Below are 19,215 nucleotides of genomic sequence, written 5' to 3'. Positions count from 1 at the left end.
TACAGGGTCGGTGACAGGCTCTGGGGCGAGAGAAGGGTGGGTGACAAATATGAAACTGATGAAAGAAATAATTTAGTTAACACAACTCATGATTAATCTGTGGAACTCACTGCTGCAAGAGCATAGTGCGGGCAAGAATTTAGCAGGATTCCCAAAGGACCATGAAATCACCCGCAACTATATCTGATAGGATAAATATGTGTATGGCATATAAACCGCCTGCTTCAGGGATAAACCAACCACTGCCTGATGCAAGTTTAAAAGAAGCTTCCCCTCTGGGCAGGGAGTTGCATAATTGTCCATCATGGGGGTTTCTTGTATCTTCCCCAGAAGCATCTGGTTGCTCTCAGGGTCTGATTATAAAAGCAAATGGAGCACCACTAGGCTCATCTGCTCAGGCAATATGTTGTACATACCATGCTCCTGATCTCTGGGGTGCATGTATTTCTGAGCCTTGGCCCTGATGCTGAGTAGGCTCGGCCACTGGTGCCTAGAGTGGGACCTGTGCTTTATTAGGCTGAGTGTCAGACAATCCACCCTCTCTTGCTCTCTTCCTTTGTCTAGCTGAGGGAAAATACCACTTAATCTTGATTTCAATTTCACAGCTGCTGCTGCCACTGCTGCTGAGGGGAAACAGCTGATCTCCCAGCCTCTAGGCACAGTTCAGAGACATGGATAATCATTCTGGAGTAATTACCAGCTCACTCCCTCAGAGGAATTCACTGATGAGAAGTCACTGGGAGCTAATTACTGTGTATGTGTCTCTCTCTCTTTCTCACATACACACACACACACACCCTCAGTGATCAGAGCAAATGCAGCACTTCCTGCAATAGCTTCGCCCATCCCTCTGTCTTGGGGGAGTGCTCTCCCGTCCCTGGATCCCAGGTCCCTACACTGGTGGAGGGCTGCTCACCTTTCCTACTGGCAACTGCTCTGGATCCAAGATCTACCGGCCTACTAACACTGGTTGCTCCTCATGGACCAAGCTGGTAGAATGAACCCCAGGACTAGTTGCACCAGCCCTCCACCTGAGTTTGCTGATCCTGCACTGATTCAGTCTGTGCCAGGGATGGGGACGGGGAAGCCAGAGAAGATGTTGCAGCACCAGGGTTAGGGGTGGGATGGGGACAACTGCTGCAGTGCAAGGAGTAGGAGGAGGAAGGCAGGCCTTTTCCTACAACCCCAGCTATCTCCAGGGGTGTCTGCATCTCAGGCTTGGGCGGCGGGGGGGAGCAGTACCAGAATAAGTCTCCCCAGGGCTTGGCACCAACAGGAGTCAGATCCTAGGTGAGCAGGCCCTCTCTATCAGTGGGACTTGGGGCAAGGGCTATAGTAGATTGAAACAGGATGTGGGGGAAGGGTTTGCACCCCACCAGCCAAGGAGCAGGGGAGTGGAGGGGGGAATGCTGCTGCCCCACGGCAGAGAAAGGAGGGGGCTTTTAGTACAGGAGTGGGAGGCTGAGTTGGACCTCCACCACCTCTCTTATTTTAACCCCTGACTTAGGCCCCATTTCAGTCCCACTTGTGATATCCTGCTGGGCCTATTGAAGGCAACCCCTCAAGGGTAAGTCCTAACAGGGATCAGGCCAAACTCTCTAGCCACAGGCTTCCTGGGCCCATAGGAACCAGAACCTCAGATTGCCAGGGTTGCCAGCCACTCTTCCATGGGCCTGAGCTTCCTCTCTGCGTACACAGAAGGACCCGGTGGCAGAGGGAAGTAGGGGGTACCAGAAAGCATCGGGTTCTCAGGGGAGGAAGGCTTCGCTGTTTCCCCACTGTAGACAGGCAGCGTTAAGGCACAGCTTTCCTAGCAAGCAGTGCAGAGAGACTATCGGATAGGCAGGGGCTGCTGAGTAGGGAACTGCATTTTAAACACCAGCTGCACTTCCAGTCTCCCTTTATCAGAGCACCACCTGCTGGCTGTGATCCCATGTCACCACCCAGACCCCACTTTTCTACAGGGACAGGGAGTGAGCAGATTTATCACCCCATTCACAGTATATTAAATAATTTATTTTTGAAAAAAAAAAAAAAAATCAGCTCTCTGACAGACACTGGCTATGATGAGTTGTGTGACCCTTTGATTGTGAGCTTGTCAGTGCAAGGACTCTCTACCTATGTTTGTACAGTGCTCAGCACACGAGAGGCCTGCAGGCACTAATAATAAATGTACAAGCACCCTCTGGCTCCTCCATTTGGGGTTATTTCTAACAGGCAGTAGCTTCCCTTCCCTTTGTCAGTAGCTGGGGGTGGGTGCTGCTGTATACCACAGACAGACTGCAGTCCAGTATTGCAGTGTCTCTCTGCCCTGCCACCTCTATGAAACCTATCCATGTGTGACAGCCCCCATGGGTGGGAAACCACCTCTGTTTCAGCCAAAGGTGCAAATACCAGCTCATTTTTTAACATTATTAGAAGGGGAAAGTGGCAGGCTAATTGTATGAGCCTGATGCATCTTCCGTTCAAGTCAATATAGAGACTCCCCCCCCCCCCCTGTTCTGAATAGGGACTGGATCAGTTCCTAGGTCACTGGTTTGGATCTGGCCCAGCTCAGCAGTAACCCATAGGTGGTAGTCCTTGCCCTATGCTGTAGGGAGCAACACCCTCTGGTAGTGAGAAGGGCTAGATCATCTTCCCTGTCTCTGCCTTCCATCACCTCTCTGCTAGCTGTTAAGTGAGATGAGCTGGTGGGTGCTCAAAGCACCAAAACTTCTCTCCCCCTGGCCAGTTACAGCAGAGAGGGGAAGGGAGCCTGAAGTCCCATCTTCTCCCTAGAGGTGATGCCGCAGGCTCAGGGCAGATGGTGTATGGAGGAAAGTTGTACAGGTGCTGTCTGCACAGGACCTTGGAGACAGAGAAACTATCATCCTGCTGGGGGCCCCACTGGGGCCAGCTTTCCTCTAGAACAAACAGGAAGGCAACAACCCTCATTAAGGCATTTCAGTCAGACAAGGGGGGGGTGAGACAAGAGAGACACCACACAGGGCTGGGAGTGGAAGGGTTTTTATTGCTTTAAATTTCTACAGGTCACACATGCACATCCAGCCCTGTCTCAGCGTAGGGCTCTGCTGCTCAGCCATGAGTCACCCTCCCACTCACTCACAGTTCTTTTTAGATAGTGAAAGCAGAAACCCCCCCCTTTCCCCCTCCAGCCCACGGTGCTGTCTCTCTATCCCCTGCAGTGGGCAGCAGGTTGGGGCATCCTACCAGACTCCTGTGAAATAGATGCTCCTGGAGAGCAGGAACATAAAGGCACATGCTCACTGGGATTGCAGAGGGGCACAGGCGTGAGGTCACTTACTACTAGGGCCGAGGACTCAGGGAAGTTATCTTTCTCCAGAGCCTGCGAAGGACTGCAAGACACAGGCTTGAATGGGACAAGGCCAACAGGTCCCTGCTTAGCTGAAGATCTACATGTGATCATTCCCAGAGAGGAAGGGCAGACTGAAGGAAACAAGAACACAATCCACTTGTCAACCAAGGAATGCCAGGAAGTCTTATCTCCCGTGACTAGAGGCAGAACAATGAGTAATCAGGGACGGCACAGAGTCACATGGCCTCTGGAACTAATACAATCACAAAACCCCAGATCATGTCACTGCTGTGCCTGGGCTAAACCGCTCCTCAGATCCCAGCCCCTGCTCCTAAACCAACAAGGAATACACCAAAGCAGGGAGGCTGCTCCCCAACAGTCAGTGCAGCCTCCAGGGTGCCCCCACCCAAGGCTGGGCTGTTAGGAATTCTTCCTAAGAACACCATGCATGGGACAGTCTCAGCACCACTTGTGGGGGCCTGAGTGAGAATGAGCTTGTTGACCTCTGTGCCAGAGGAGGCTGGGCATCTCTGTGCCAGGCACCATATGGCACACCTCATTCCCAAGAAAATCTTGACGTTAACAAGATCAATTTTGGATTGGACAGTGACCTGGGGCAGGTGAGCCCGCAAATCCTGCACACAGCATTTAGAGTGGAGGCCTGCAACTTGTCAGCCCATGAATTTAGGGCATTTACACCCAGGGCACCTACAGGAACATTTCAGAGTCACATATCCCTCCCTCTCCCCCATTCCACCACCCTGTATCCCAGCCTAAGCACCAGGAGAAGGCAAACTCCATTTTGCCTTTTTCTTTTGGGGCATCTTGGCAGCCCAGAAATAAACCCAAACACAAAGCAGAGCTCTCATTCCACTCCCCCCACCTCCAGGGACTGGCAACATGCAGACCTGGTCCCTGCACCCCGAGACCAGATCTAGCCAAACAGAAGGGAAAACAAAATAAAAGGAAAAAAAAAAAAAGCAACCCACAAAGAAAGAGAGAGAGAGAGAGAGAGAGCGCGCGCTGAATCACAGCTCACAAACACTGCCCTCCCAACTGGAGAGCAGAGAGCAGGTTCCAGCAGGCAGCCCACCCTCAGGCATCCACTAGTGTCAGTCCATCATGCAGCGCGCGCTTCCACATGTAGTAGGTAGACCGTGCCGTGAGGGGGAAGTGGGCACTGAACTCCTTGTAGGTCGGGAAGGTTTTCGATTCAAAGCGCTGCTGCAGGAACAGTTTGGCCTGAGCTTTGAACTGGGCAGTGGCAATCACATCCATCACGAACATCCGGCTGTTGGCTCTTTCTGACATGGCATAGCCTGAGATTGTGGCATTGTAGGGGGTGACTGATGCCTGCTTGTCTAGATGCCTGGGAGCCACTTCCATTTGTGACTGTGGTTTGATCCCAGGCTCTGCTTTTCCAGGAGCCTCAGAGATGACCTGACTCTGCTGTTGGGATGAGCTGGTCCAGAGAGGATGCTTGTTCATCTGCTGGCTGCTTCTCTTCCAGAACCAATAGGCTGTGGAGGAGAAGCCTGGATAGCGCAGGCGGAACTTGCAGAATGGCAGCCGCCACTGCTGGACATGCCTCTTGGCCATGTCTCTAAGCTGCTTTCTCCAGTTATAGAGAGAGGGTTTGAGCTGGAGGAGACTTCTGGGCTCTGGCCGGTGTCCGTTCAGCCTTTTCCTGCCAGGCAGATTTCCAGGCTTGAATGGCAGGTATGCCTTCCCTTTCACTAGGGGCTTCTGGCTGACTGAGGGAGGCTGAGGGGGTTTGAAGTTGGGGTTCCCCTTAATGGCTTTTCTCCGCCAGTTGTAGTAGGTGGACCTGGAGATACCAGGGAAGCTGCGCTTGAAGCACCTGTAGGGCACCAGAGTGTTCATGGCAATGCATTTCTCTAGGTATGACTTGGCTCCTTGCATGAAGATTCCTGCTTGGTTGGGCTCCAGGGGAGGGATCTTTGACCTTAGGCCCCCCTCTGACTTTGCTGCATCATCCCTGTCTGGGTGGGGCTTTTTTTGATGGTCTCCATGAAGCTCCCGTGACACCATGGCCTCAGCTGGAGCAGAGGTATCGCCGCCATTGACCATGCTCTGCATCTCGTGCTTCCAAGCGTAGTAAGTGGAGCGGGAGATTTCTGGGAACATTTGTCGGAAGTGCTGAAGAGGGATCACATTGCCCTCTTGGAAGCAAGACTGCAGGAAGTGTTTGGCTGCAAACCTGGTGGCTGCTTTCTGCCTGTGCTCCCGGGACTGGCGCTTCCAGCGGTAGAAGGTGCTCTTGGTGATGCTGTAGCGGTCACACAGGTTAAAGTAGGTCAGCCGGGGGTCACTCTTCAGCAGTTCCAGAGTCTGGACTGGCTGGACTGGAGGCTCTGGGGGAGGGCTTGTGGGTTCCAGTTCTTCCAGGCCTACCACAGCCACAAAGTACTGTGCTTTGAAGACCTGTGAGGAGAGCTGCTGCCCTGACCACATGATGTGGAGCGTGGAGGTCTGCGGGCCACACTTCCTGGGCCGGATGAGGCGGTTGAAGTATGGCCGGATCTTCAAGTTGCTCATGGGATAGATGGAGTAGATGTTACACTGCAGCACCGAGGCCAGGGCATAGACATGCCACATGTTGGCAAAGGTGCCAGGGAAACAAGTGGCCTTGATGTCAGCATCAAAAATGGCCTCGAGGATGGCCAGAGGCAGACTGGTCATCTCAGGGGATTCCTCGGTGCAGAGGGAGTAGCGGGCAGCCTGTAGCATCACCTTGGAGTCAATCATGCCATTCAGGTAGTAATGCTTGTGCAGCAGCATCTCCACAACTGTGCGCACCTGCAGCTCCAGACTCAGGCTAGGGTTCCCCCATAGCAGCACACTAGCTGCCTCAAACAGGTGGTTCCCCTCCCCCTTGCAGACCAGAGGCAGCATGTTGCTGGGGGCATCCTCCGGATACAGGCTTCTTGCCACCCGGTCAACTTCCAACTCTTCCTGGAACTGCCTCCCGCAGTAGCTGGGTAGGGAGAAAGAGGACAAGGTCCTCTCAGCCTCCAGGGCTGCACTTGTTAGGCCCTCTAGCCCAAAGCATTCGGTGGCCTCCTGTAGCTCCTGCAGTACAGACTGCACTAGCTGGTGCCGCTGGATCATCCTGCAAGACAAGAATTCAAATGATGTGAGCTCCAGCTCTCCAGCAGAGACCATGCCTACCAACCCCTCACCCCCACTCTCAAGGGGGCTGCTCTTGCTCTCAGTCCTCCAGATTCAAAGGAGGAATCCTGGGTCACCACACACAAACATGGGCAAGGGATAAATCTTGTGTTGCTCTCAAGTGACCTCTTGTGGCCAATGTATAAAATGGCACTGATGGCCTCCAGAGAGGACAGGCTGGCCAGAGTGATTTGAAGCAAGGTGTAGGAGAGTACAGCTTGAGGGCGGGAGGCAAGGATGGAAGAGCAGGGGGTGCTGCAGACCAGGAGTTTGGTGCCTGGGCAGAGCTGTGAAGAGGAAAAGCGTACACTTTGTCTGTTCTGTGCCTGGCTTTGTGCTCAGGCCCACAATAAGCCCAACACTTACCTCAAACGGTAAAACCTGGGAATCTCAAAGGGAAAAAAGGGTGTATTCATTTTATTATCCAACAACAGCACCAGGAGAGGGGAATGGCCACTCCCCTCAGTCACCAGCTTTCCTGTGAGAATGAGTTTGTTAGAAAGCAACATTGCACACAGGGCTGTACAAAGCACAGAGGAAACACAGAGCCTGTTCTCAAGGAGCTTTCTACCAAATAAATGGGACAGTCTAATTCAGAGCACTCCCTCTGCCTGGTCAGGTGAAGGAGTGAAGCCTCAGACAATGATCCCAGCTGTGAAAAGAACAACAAAGCTCTCGATACCGATCCTGGTGAGTCTGTACCATGACAGTGCAATACACATCTTCCAACTTCTGCAATAAATTGTGGTTGTAGTTCCCTTTACGCCACCAGGTGGCACATGCCACTCACTGTAGAAGGGCTAAGTGTATGAAGCAAGAGTGATTTCAGGAATCTAGGACCCAAGTCATCCTTGCCCTTTGGCACTGGAATAAAGGCCCTCCTGATGAATAATGCCAGCACAAAGGGCCTCTGCAATCCCTCAGCAGGGACATTCCAGGGTGGGAGGAGCAGGAGGCATTCCCACAGTCCAGTTATTCCCTGCTGTTGCAATGCCTACAGACACTATGGCAGCGGAGGAGGCAGGAAAAGGGTGCAGCTGAGGCTTAGCCTCTGCCAAGGGCTGAGGAGGCAGCCCCAGGGTCAGGAGAGTGCCAGTTGCCTCCCCTCAGTGCTGGCACAGGGATGATCTGGCTGTACACCCTAGTCATTGTGGAAACTTTAACAACAGGATATCAAAGCCTCCTCCATCTCTCTACATCCAGGCCATCTTGTTGGGTTTAGTAGTGTGTGGGTGGTGACCTGTGATATACAGGAAGTCAGACTAAATGATCTAGTGGTCCCTTCTGGCCTTAAACTCTGTGTCCAAATCCTGTCCCTCCTTGTTTTATACCAGCCTGAGAGCCAGCCATTTCTCTAATCACAAGCCAAAAACTCCAGTCCAGTCCCTTATTTCCCCTCTTGGTTACTCTACACTCTTTCCTGGCATCCCTGGCACCCACATAGCCCCCCCGCCATACAGTCCATTAAAGCTGTATTCCATGATCTCAGAACATGTTTCTCTCTTTGTATCCCTCCACTGGCTCCTCTTTTCCACCATATCAAATTCAAACTTCTTATCACTCCTTCAAGGTCCTGCATAATCCTGTGCCTCCTTATTTATCTGCCCTACACTCTGACAGCCACCCCTTCCCCGCCACACCCCTAAATGATGCAGCCTCAACATGTTGTTTCTTTGTTTCTCCTACAAGTATAGCTGTGCCTTCTTCCATGCCACCTGCTCTGCATGGCACATCCTTTCTTAGCTGGTCCACAAGGTCCCCATCCTCTCCTCATTCAGAGCCTGGCTGAAGACTCACCTCTATTGTGATGCCTGCAAGTAACCTTATTATTTGTCTAACACTAATGCCTAGAGGCTCTAACCAAAATTGGGCCCTATCGTGCTAGGCATTGTGAAATGTCAGAGGGAGAGAGTCCCCTTCCCCAAGAGCTTACAGTATCCACAGATATGACAGACAGAAGGGGGGACAGACACCCCAGAGATGAAATCCAAACCAGGACTAGGACTCAACTCTTCTGACTGCTAGTCAGGTGCTCTGTCCATAGACCACACTGACATCCGGAGGCAGTGAGGCAAACATTACCTTGACAAAACAAAGGCCACCGTGCTATTATTAACCCTTTGTTTTGTTATGCTAGGGCCAAGTCACCTCTGTACTGGTTTCCCTTTTCCAGGGGTAAATGGTGAGGTGGCAAAATTTGCAGACAATTCAAAATTACTCAAGATAGTTAGTCCAAAGCAGACTGTGAAGAGTTACAAAGGGGTCTCACAAAATTGGGTGACTAGGCAACAAAATGGCAGATGAAATTCAATGTTGATAAATGCAAAGTACTGGTAATGCACATTGAAAAACATAATCCCAACTATACATACAAAATGGTGGGGTCTAAATTAGCTGTTACCACTCAAAGAGATCTTGGAGTCATTGTGGATAGTTCTCTGAAAACATCTGCTTAACGTGCAGCGTCAGTCAAAAAAGTGAACTGAATGTTGGGAACCATTAGGAAAGAGATAGATACGACAGAAAATATCATAATGCCGCTATATAAATCCCTGGTACGCCCACATCTTGAATACTGCGGATCTGGACGCCACATCTCAAAAAAGATATATTAGAATTGGAAAAGATAAGAGAAGAGCAACTAAAATGATTAGGGGTATAGAATGGCTTCCGTATGAGGAGAAATTGAAAAAAAAAAAAAAAAGACTTTTCATCTTGGAAAAGAGATGATTGGGGAGGGTGGGCGGGGGGAGAGGATATGATAAAGGTCTATAAAATCTTGACTGGTGTGGAGAAAGTGAATAAGGAGTTATTTACTCCTTCACATAACACAAGAACTAGGGGTCACCCAATGAAATTAATAGGCTGCAGGTTTAAAACAAATGAAAAAGTACTTCTTCACTCAATGCACTGTCAACTTGTGGAACTCTTTGCCAAGGGATGTTGTGAAGGTCAGAACTATAGAGGGTTTAAAAAAAAAAAAAACCCAACAAAATAAAAACCCACAAACTAGATAAGTTCATGGAGGATAGGTCCATCAATGGCTATTATCCAGGATGGGCAGGGATGCAACACCATGCTCTGAGCCTCTGTTCACCAGAAGATAGGAGTGGACGACAGGGGATAATCACTTGATTGCCTGTTCTGTTCATTCCCTCTGAAGCACCTGGCACTGGCCGCTATCGGAAGACAAGATACTGAACTAGTTGGACCATTGGTCTGACCCAGTATGGCCGTTTTTATGTTCTGGCTGGTCTCAGATTGTGGACTCTTCAGGACACGGCCTTCTTTTATGACTGGAAAGCACCTAGCACATTACAGGCAGGATTGAACGTCACCATCAGCATCGTCACAGGGGAAAGTGTCCAGGGGGCTTCATGCAGAGATAGGACAAAGCCCCATAGCTGGGAACCAGACTTGCCCTCAAGTCCTAGTACAGTTGCATCTGGGTTTGCCATTTGGGCTCAGGGCTACATCTGTATTCTCACTGAGGCTGTCAGAGAGGTGCTTTGTGAAGCAGTGTTCAGACAGGCCACACATCTTGGTCACCTGTTTTCATAGGCACCAACTCCATACTTTCATAGGCATGGAAAAAAATTAGTGGGTGCTTAGCATCTGCTGGCAGCCATCTCCCACCCGCCATGATCAGCTGTTCTGCGGTGTGCAGGAGGTGCTGGGGAGAGGGGGAGGAGCACAGCTGGGGTGCGCTCGGGGGAGGGGGCAAAGTGGGAGTGGGAAGAGGTGGGGCAGAGATGGGGGCTTGGAGGAAGGGTTGGGGTGGGGGCAGGGCCTGGGTCAGAGCAGGTGTTGAGCATCCCCAGGGCAAGGAGGAAGCAGGCACCTGTACCTGTTTTGGCCACCCCATCACCTCTGCTCCTTAGGTTTGTTGGTTTGTTAGGAGACCAAGATTTGCCCGTCACTCAGGAGGGTCTTGCAGAGTGTGTGTCAATGAAACCCTTTTGCAAGGGCTGACACAGCCCACCCCACAGGACTTGACTTGCCACATCCTGCCACTGCATCCTCCACTCCCAGCCCAGGGAGCGAGGTGGTCATTCCCCATCAGGTTGAATGTGCTACCCCCACACCACTCCCAGCCCAGGGAGTAAGAGACCAAGTAAGATGCTCTCACTGTGGGTTGTTGATTTGGGGGTCATGAACAGCCTCTCTTCCTTATGATGAAATGGAAGGGGTGTCCCAAACCTTTTTCTCTAGTAACACAAGGTCACGGTATGGACAAGGGGGAGAACCACCGCTTTAACCCTACTCCTCAGGGCTAAGCTTGCTGCTCTCACACCACGTCCAACTCCTGCTGCTGATAGCCTGAGCCAAGGGCTGCTGCATGGATCCCAAATGCAGACCCCTTGCTTCAGACAGCACAGGGATCCAGCAGGACTGGGCTAGGGTGGTGGAAGAGTGGAGCTTGGAGCTGCCCCAAGGTGCTGGATTGCCAGCTTTGAAACAATGGGCTTGGTTTCATCCCCAAAGCAGCTCTACCAAAGCAAGCTCCCAGCACCCACCACCTCCTTCTAGATGTGGCCAGCCCTCCTCTGTGGAGACTAGTCCCCAAGGTCCGACTCCTTGGCCCCTTTGCTTTGGCAACAAGGCGGCCACTTGTGATTTGGGCACCTCTCCTCTAGGCACCGTACTTCAGTCACAGGCTCATTACACATAGTGCCAGCTGGCTGGGTAGCCCAGGGATACACCACCACTGGCCAACATCACATTTGAACCTATGACCTAGAGGTGAAGCTTCATAGCCTATTCCTCAAATCCTGGAGCCCAGACACCTAATACCAGAGGCTCACAAAAGCCTGGGATGTGGCCAGCAGGGAGGTCCAGGGGCATGGTGAGAAGCCCTGCCTCCAGTTGCTGGGCTGGAGGCACATGCAGGAATTCCCACTAGGGTGCTATCCCGAACCCTGGTCAGGGGCTGTAGCTTTCATATTAGTCTCTGGCTAGTAGGCATCTCATGAATTTGAAGCCACTGCCCACTCCTTTGCAGCAGGAAGAGGAGAAGCAGCTCTCTTTCCACACCCTACCCAGAGCCATTAGGGGAAGGGTCTACTATTCCACCCTTCCCTAAAGCCTCCTGGATGCTGGGGGGACGAAGGAATCTTTGCTATTCTACTCAGAGCTGGATTAAGGCACAGACACAATAAGCATGTGCCTAGATTGTCATCCCTGGGAGTCACATGACCACAACAGACTCTCAGCTTTCATTTCAAGGGCAAAAATAGCATTTCCATCCCTTATGGTTATAGAGAGATGCTTGAAAACATGAGCGTAAAGGGCTTGTCTATACTAGATAGCTTTGTCGTTTTAAGGATAGCAGGATAGTAAAAACACAAAACAATCCCGTTCTTGCGGATACAGTTATAGTGGTATAAAGGTACTTATACTTGTGCAACTTATTCCAATTTGGGAGGGGAAATATGTTTTACTGATATAAGGAACCTTATACCAGCATAACTGCAGTCACACTAGGGCTATAATAGAATAGATATAAAAAAAGTCACCTCCTCCCCCCCCAACCACAACACTGTTATACGGGTATAAAATTTTCTAGTGTAGACTAGGCCTGATAGTTATGTCTGACTCAGTCCTGGTTTGGGGGTGGGAGCGGGGTGTGGGTGCAGAGACTTTAACTGTCCCAGTAAAGTGGCAAAACTTTCTAGTGTAGACAAGACCTGAGTCCTCCAGCAGCACGACACAATAGCTCTAAGGTGTGAGCTGCCCCATTCATCTTAACACACCCATAAACGCCTTCAGTTCCTCAAACAGCAACCATGTGAATTTGACCCAATATTCAGTTGGGGCATTTTTCCATTTGTGTTAGCTTAACTGAGATAGTGAAAAGCCCTTTAAATGTATTACACTATGTCAAAGCCATGTTTGTAGTCTAGGCACCAGGGCTGCCCACAGCTGCAGTGAAGCTGAACAGAGCCTTGTGAACTTCCCTTTATGGATGCTTGGGTAAGCTCTAAGCAGCAGTGACAGCACTGGAGCTGCCTGCAAGCCCAGGAAAATGACATCATGTTTGGAAAGTTTCTCACAGCCATGAAGACTAGAAGCCTTGACCAAAAAAAAAAAAAAGAATCAAAGTTCCGATGCTGCACAGATATTGATGGCTTCAGCTCCCATGCTCACTAGGAGATAGATGGGCTCAGGAAGGGTCTGAAAAATCCACTAATATCTCATGTATGTCCTGGGGTCCAACTGAAACTCCAGAGAAGGGGGGAGGCCCTGTGTCCCATTCCCTAAACCAGCCAGTTCCCTCTGCACCATTAGCCCCATATGGGTCCAGATTGGAAGCTGGGCCCTAGATGTGGAAGGCTCTACTCCAATTCATGGGCAGCTTTATTTGTGATGTCATGGATGACAACACAGCCCTGTGACTAGCGTTGTGGGTTCCCTCTGCTGGTAGCTCTCTGGCCCTGCTGCAGCACAGGGAAGCTCGTGTGCGTGGGGAGGTGGAATTTAAGGGAGACAAAGTGTGACTAGTGGGGGCTCTTTTCACCCTCAGACATGCAGGGGTTTCAAATGGCCAGAAGGCAGTGGGGGAGGGGGAAGGAGGAACTATGTATGGGGGATTGGGGGGAAGAAACCGGGTTTATTGTCCTTGAAAGGAGGAAAGGCATTTTCTGGACAATTATGTCCTGGGGCAAAGTCCACATGGAGAGACAATACAAAGGTTCCTCACGCTCCGTTCCAGAGATGGGCTGAGAGGCCCCATCCCCCAAGAGGGGAGTGAGGAGCCAGTGAAACTGCCCTGGGAGGCCTAGTTCGCATGGGGAGGTGGCGGCTCCAGAGCAGGGCTTGGGGCCGGCGGGGAGTTATGGGGAGGGGGGGAATAGAGAGAGTGGGTGAGGCAGGGACTTCCCTGGTAGCCGCCGCAGCCCCCTGGGCACCACCCTGCAGCTGCTCCGCGTCCGGGGGTGATTGCACAGCTTCCCCCTCTACTCAAGCCCGAAGCGTTTGGACCCTGCTGACCTGGGCTGCGCTTCCTGCAGTCCGGCCCACGCCTGGCTTTCACCCTTGGAATGAAGATTCCCTCCTGAGCCAGGGCTGGGCTTTGGGAATCTCCCCTGGACTCACCTTGCTTGTTGGGCAGAGCACTAGAGCTCACACCAGCCAATCCCCGGCGGCTGCTGCTTGCCTTGCTCCCTCTGCAAGGCAGTTCCCTGGACATTTAAATCCTGCAGCAGGAAGCGCAGCAGGCTCCACTTTCTCAGCTGGGTCCCACATTCAGACTGGAACTGGTTTCAGATCTGGAGTGAACCATCTGGAGTGATTGGCTTTGGCTTGTGTGAAGGGGTCTCAGCTCCTCCCCTCCCCCACCAGGAAATAGTCCATCCTCAAGTGCTCTTGTATCCAAGATGAAAGGAGTGCAGATTCAGGGGTCACTTCCAAAGCTAAAGTGATAATGGCTATTGTCTCAAGACACTCAGGCCAGCAGGACTTCTTAAAGGGCCAGCACCTTCACTACTATGTGCTCTCACACCTTCCAGAACGTGAGCAGAAAAACAAGAAGAAGCTGGGAAGATCTCAGTTCCAAAAGCAAAATGTAAAAGCAGAGAAGCCTTCAGGAAGGGCTCTGCCTGTAGCTGGGAGCCATGTGGGGAACTCAGACACTGGGAAGGGAGCTTGGATACAGACTGATTGGCTTGGACCCCCAACAGCTTCCGCCTCAGCCCCTGCAACACCCTCCTGCTGCTTCTACAATTACAACAGAAAGAGAATCAAAGGGCCAGAAACTTCTTGCCCAGGGATCAGCCCTGGATTTGATTTCTACTCTTGTTCCATCAACTCAGAGCAAGAAAAATTGAATGTTTTCTTACCTGGCCTGCTAGCTATCACCCTTCCGCACCCACTCTCTGGCCTGCCTATCTTTCCCCAGGCAGGTCTCCTGCCACTGCCCACCCAGTCTGTTGCTTGCCCTAAACATTGTGGGAAACAGACCCTCCTCCACAAAATACCCTGGTGAAGGTGCACAGAGCTGGGAGCCAGGACTCCTGGAGTTGAAGTCATACCTCTTTCACTCTCGGCTGTTTATATTTCTGTGCATTTCACAACCCTTATTCATGAGCAAGGCTTCACATTCTTCTCAGTGAGACAAGCAAGTCTCATTCTCCCCATTTTACAGATAAGGAATAGAACCTGGTTCTAATATGGCAAACCCAAGTCTCAGCTGCATTGCCTTTCAGAAAGAATCATCCAGATTTATGTGCTTGTTGTAACCACCAGGCCCTATTGCCTCCTACAGCCCGACCTTACCAGTCTCCCCCTGGCTCTGGTGCTCTACCCACTGGCCCCTTACTCCTGGAAGCTTGCTTATACGCATAGCTTGTCCCCCACCCTTCTACCATCAGCCTCTTTCCCCCCACTCTCCCTGACACCTGGACTGGTCCCCCCCTTCACTGCTTTCTTGCCCTCAAAAACCACCCCCCTCCCACTAGCTCTGGCCTGCTGCAGCTCTCTCCCTCTACCTATTCTCTTGGCCCCAAAAATCTCCTTATCAGCCCCTCCCAGCACATTAGATTCATCACATTCCTTGGGCCTTACATGAATCTGTGTAAACAATAAAACCCATCAGACTTTTGCTCCATTATCCCCCAGCCCCTAAAACCAACTGCCTCAAAGTCTAAGTCCTCCCAGCAAGACCCTGCAGCCTCTAAGACCTCCCATGAGACCCTGAAATTCCAAAGCTTACCCTCTTCTTCCACCTACAGCTCTGCCAGTCCCACAGCCTCTCGAGCCCTCTGATACCTTGTGGTCTAACCTAATCTAACCACTGCCTCCTGCCAGCCCTCCTGAAGCCCCTGCAGTCTTGCCCTCTATGTCTCTTCCACACTGGCTTCTCCAAAGCGTCTGTCTCCTATGCCCTGTTTGGATTTGTGTGGAAAAAGCAGCAAAGGAATGAATGGTATGTCAATTTCCTAGGACTCTGGTTCTGCCAGGGGCTGCTTCCTGCAGCATTTGTAGTGGGTTGGTCATTTGCACAGTCAGCGTCCAGGCTCTGGACTGGGACAATTCAGATGAGGGAAGTTTAAACAAGTTCTCGTATTTGAAATGCTTAATCGAGAGAGCGAGAGACTGACTATCCACTGCCTCAAAATGGGGCCCTGAGCTTTGGTGCTTGTTATTGAGGGCAGGCAGATACAATGGACCCCAGTGTTCTTGGAAGCCCAGCATACATCACGTTTTCTCTTGCAGGTATTAGCAATAAGAAGAGAGGAGTCCTGGTGTCAGGTTATCCCCAACCGATTCATTATTCCAGTTTTCAGATGCATCCATCTTTGTTTAGCCAACGTGTAATTTCTGCTGGCCCCCAAACAAACCCTTTACTCTGGCCTAGTCTCCACCCACCCCCTTCTCCCAGGATTAGCCCCAGACCCCAACCCAGTCCCGTACCTTTTGACCTGCCAAAGCCCAAGCATGGGATGTGGTGTGTGACGAAGACCTTAAGTGAGAGGCACAAAATAGTTATTGATGCAGATACCGAACATGCTGTAGCAATCCTTTCTCAGCATAATTCACTTTCTGGAACCTCCATTTTGTGATTCTTTATTTCTCATGTAATAATGGTCCGCAATAATTGGTGGGGGAGGGGAATCAAATTTGTGAAGTTGTGTGGCCTATAGGTAACTTTGGGGCTAAACATGAGTTAGGATCCTTAAAATGAGGGACATTTGAGAAGTGTTTCCAGCCCCCCTATGTCTCACTCCTGTTTTCTCCCCCACTCTCCTCCCATCTCACTCAGCTGCCACTTCTCACTCCAGAAGCATCTTGAGGAGGTTTCAGCAGGAGAATCAGGGCAGGACTCCCTGTAGATTAGTTCTGTGACCAGCCCCATCTCCCAGCTGCTAGTCACTCTCCTCAATCCCTCCAATTAAGACTATGACCCAATCTACTTTCGAACCCTGGCAGCCCCTATTTCCAGGGGTTGGCTGCTCACTCAGAACTTGGATCCATGCCCAATGAGCTCACTATTCTTAAACACGGAAGAGTCATTTCAAAGAGAGTGAATGAGGGAGAGGAACCCAATCAGCTGCCAGATTACCCCCTTCTCCCTGACACCTTGGGCAGCTGCATAGCCAGTTTCCTTCTCCCTAGCACCCTGACCGTCAGAATCACCTCTCCCTGGCAGCCTGGCTGGCTCCCTTCTCCCTAGCACTTACACACACTTACACCCACAGACACTCTAACGATGTTCTCATGCACCCTTCTCTTTATAACATTTTGGTTTTATTTGCAAGGCTGGGCTCACAGCGCTGGGACATTGGTAAATCCAGAGTCAGCTGGATCAGTGATTAACATGGGAGCTGGAAAGCACACAAAGAGACACCCCTGAGCAGTTCTGTTATGCAGATCACTGCACACACAGGCTTGCAGCGTATAAACAAGTAGTTAGTGTTTTTCTGTGCTTGGTGCCGCCTGGTCCCCGGGCCAGGTCAGGGGGAGACACTGTTGCTCTCTGTTACTTGGTTCTGAGGAGGCTGGGTTTTTTTGCTGTAGGTCATGAAGACATTTGTGGTTTAGCTGTTGTGCTTTAACCTGCCTGCTGCAGCCCATCCTTCCTCAAACAAGCCCTGGGACAGGGGGCGCAGACTCCATCTGGGCTCAGTTTCTCATGCTGGGTTCTCTGCCGTGCTGCAAGTCAGGCCTGTCTGCTCTATGCCATCGGCACAAGCATTTCTGTGCAGAAAACTGGTCCAGTTTTCAATAGATATTTGTAACTCTCCCTGGTGTTTTTAAAATGGGGGAGGAGTGTCCGCAGGGCATAGAGCTGGGTTCTTGTTAAAGGAGGAGCATTTGTAGTTGTGTCACTGGAATGTGATGACTCTGACAGAGCCTGAAAAGGGGAGGGGGGGCATGTTTTAACACATTCCACACTCTCCCCCAAATAAGAAGAAAGCACTTTCCTCCCCCCACCCACCAACTCCAATGCAGAGTCAACTTCCCTCACAGGATCAGATATAGGGGACCCTCCAGAACGGAGCTTGGGCTGAGCAAGTCCGAGTCACTCATTGACTCCAGCATTGTTCAGGGGAAGACAGAGACCGATTGATTTTGGACTGGGCTGTGGGATGTCATATAATTGCCCAATCTTCTGTGTGTCACAGCTAGAGCCAGGCTCTGTTCTGGGTGGGTCAGGCTGCTGCTCGGGTGATTCTTCTAGCTGTGGATTTGGCCTGAGTTGATCTGAATGGATTCAGCGCATGTCTCACTCAGCCCTTCTCTAAAGAATAGATTTTGTTCTTTGCCTTTCTCAGGGCTCAGCCCAGCAAGGTGCTGAGCTCCTTCCACTCCCATGGAAGTCTATGGGTGTTGAGGGTGCTGCACATCTGTTCTCGTGGTTTGGCTTCTCCCCTGATACTCATGTGCTGTTCTGCAGGGAAGCTGAAACCTGGGAAGTGGGCAGAGTTTGCAGCAAGTAGGGTAGAGTTTGCAGATTGCCCCAAAAGCTGGGTCAGGTCAGTGCGGTGGCCCCAGGTCAGGAGACAGAGGGGTGAGAGCCCCTCTCTGTACAGCTCTGGTGGGATATTGTGTTCAATTGTGGGCACCTCTGAGTTACATACAGGGAGTTCAGAGAAGAGCAACAAAAAGGCTCAGGGCCTAGAGCAATTGAATTATGGGGAAAGATTTAATGAGCTAAATCTGTGTAGCTGTGTTAAGTAAGGACTAGAGAGGAGGGATAACTAACATCAGAGGTGTTAACCCTTCCGGAGGGAGAAGAACTAATTAGGGTGATACCAGGGGCTGGGACTGAGGGTAATGGGATGCAATGAAAGAAAGAAGGAAGGGGAAACCCTTGTCAGAGAGTTAGCTCAGGGGGGAGACTTGTCCCTCCAGGGAAAGGTGAGCAGGAGGGGGAGGCCCCATTACTTGAGTAATTTCAGAGCAGAAAACGCACTGGTCCGTGTACAAGAGGGACAGTCCTGCCCTGGGATAATAGAGATGGGACCCAAATGGCTTTCTCATCACTGCCTCTGATTTCCAATGACATGCTCAGGGCTTCTGCACTCTTAGGCTCCCTGCCCTCCTCGCTCAAGGTACCTGCCCAGTTGGGTTCCCTTTTCCCCCACCCCTTTTTTGCACAGGATGCCTGCCATCGGACTGATTTAACCCTGGTCCTGGGCTCTGTTTCCTGCTCTGGGGGGGCTGTCCCTAGAGGTGACTGTGATGCACACAGCTCAGTTCCCTGCTGTTGGACAGGAGGGGGAGATGCCAGCTTATCCCAGCCCATGTCCTGTAATGCTGGGCAAACTCCTGGCAGCAGGTGGTGGGGGAGGGGGAGTTCTGGGAACTGCCAAAGATTCAAAGTCAAGATCAAAGCGTTTCTCTTCTGATCCCCTCACACTTTCCTTCCCTCCCGCATGCACATAAAAGCATTCAGCCCCCAGCAGGCTCTCTGTGGAAGGAGATGGGGGCTGCTTTTCCCCTTGCTTTTCCTGTGTCACTAATAACTCTACCCACAGTGGAGACTTGGTGAACGTCCTCCACCCCCAGTGTCAGCGGAGACCTCATGTGAGTTTGGTGACTGATTTCCTCCCATGCTTGTGCCAAGAGCTCTCATGGAGCCTCACAGTCCAGGCCTTCTTTGGGTGGGTCTCAGAAGATCTCCTTGCTACCCCTTTCCCAGGAACAGGGGCTACCAGTAGGCACTGGGAGGAGCAGGGGTCGGAGGTTAGTGGTAGACTGTGAAC

At 51.4% G+C, this 19,215-nt stretch overlaps 1 protein-coding gene across 1 annotated transcript; it reads right to left on the bottom strand.

Moving 5' to 3' along the window:
• Positions 1–3,037: 3,037 nt before the first annotated feature.
• VRTN (vertebrae development associated) lies at positions 3,038–13,754 on the bottom strand. The gene is made up of 2 exons (XM_054027383.1): positions 13,604–13,754; positions 3,038–6,449 (listed from the first exon to the last, which is right to left on the bottom strand). Exon 2 carries the CDS (start codon positions 6,446–6,448, stop codon positions 4,412–4,414), a length of 2,037 nt encoding a protein of 678 aa, XP_053883358.1. The 5' UTR covers position 6,449; positions 13,604–13,754; the 3' UTR covers positions 3,038–4,411.
• Between the last annotated feature and the right edge of the window lie 5,461 nt (positions 13,755–19,215).

The sequence above is a fragment of the Malaclemys terrapin genome, chromosome 4 (assembly GCF_027887155.1).
Source record: "Malaclemys terrapin pileata isolate rMalTer1 chromosome 4, rMalTer1.hap1, whole genome shotgun sequence".
NCBI lineage: Eukaryota > Metazoa > Chordata > Testudines > Emydidae > Malaclemys > Malaclemys terrapin.
Note: the sequence above shows the minus strand (reverse complement) of the source record. Positions and strands in the feature narration are given on the sequence as shown.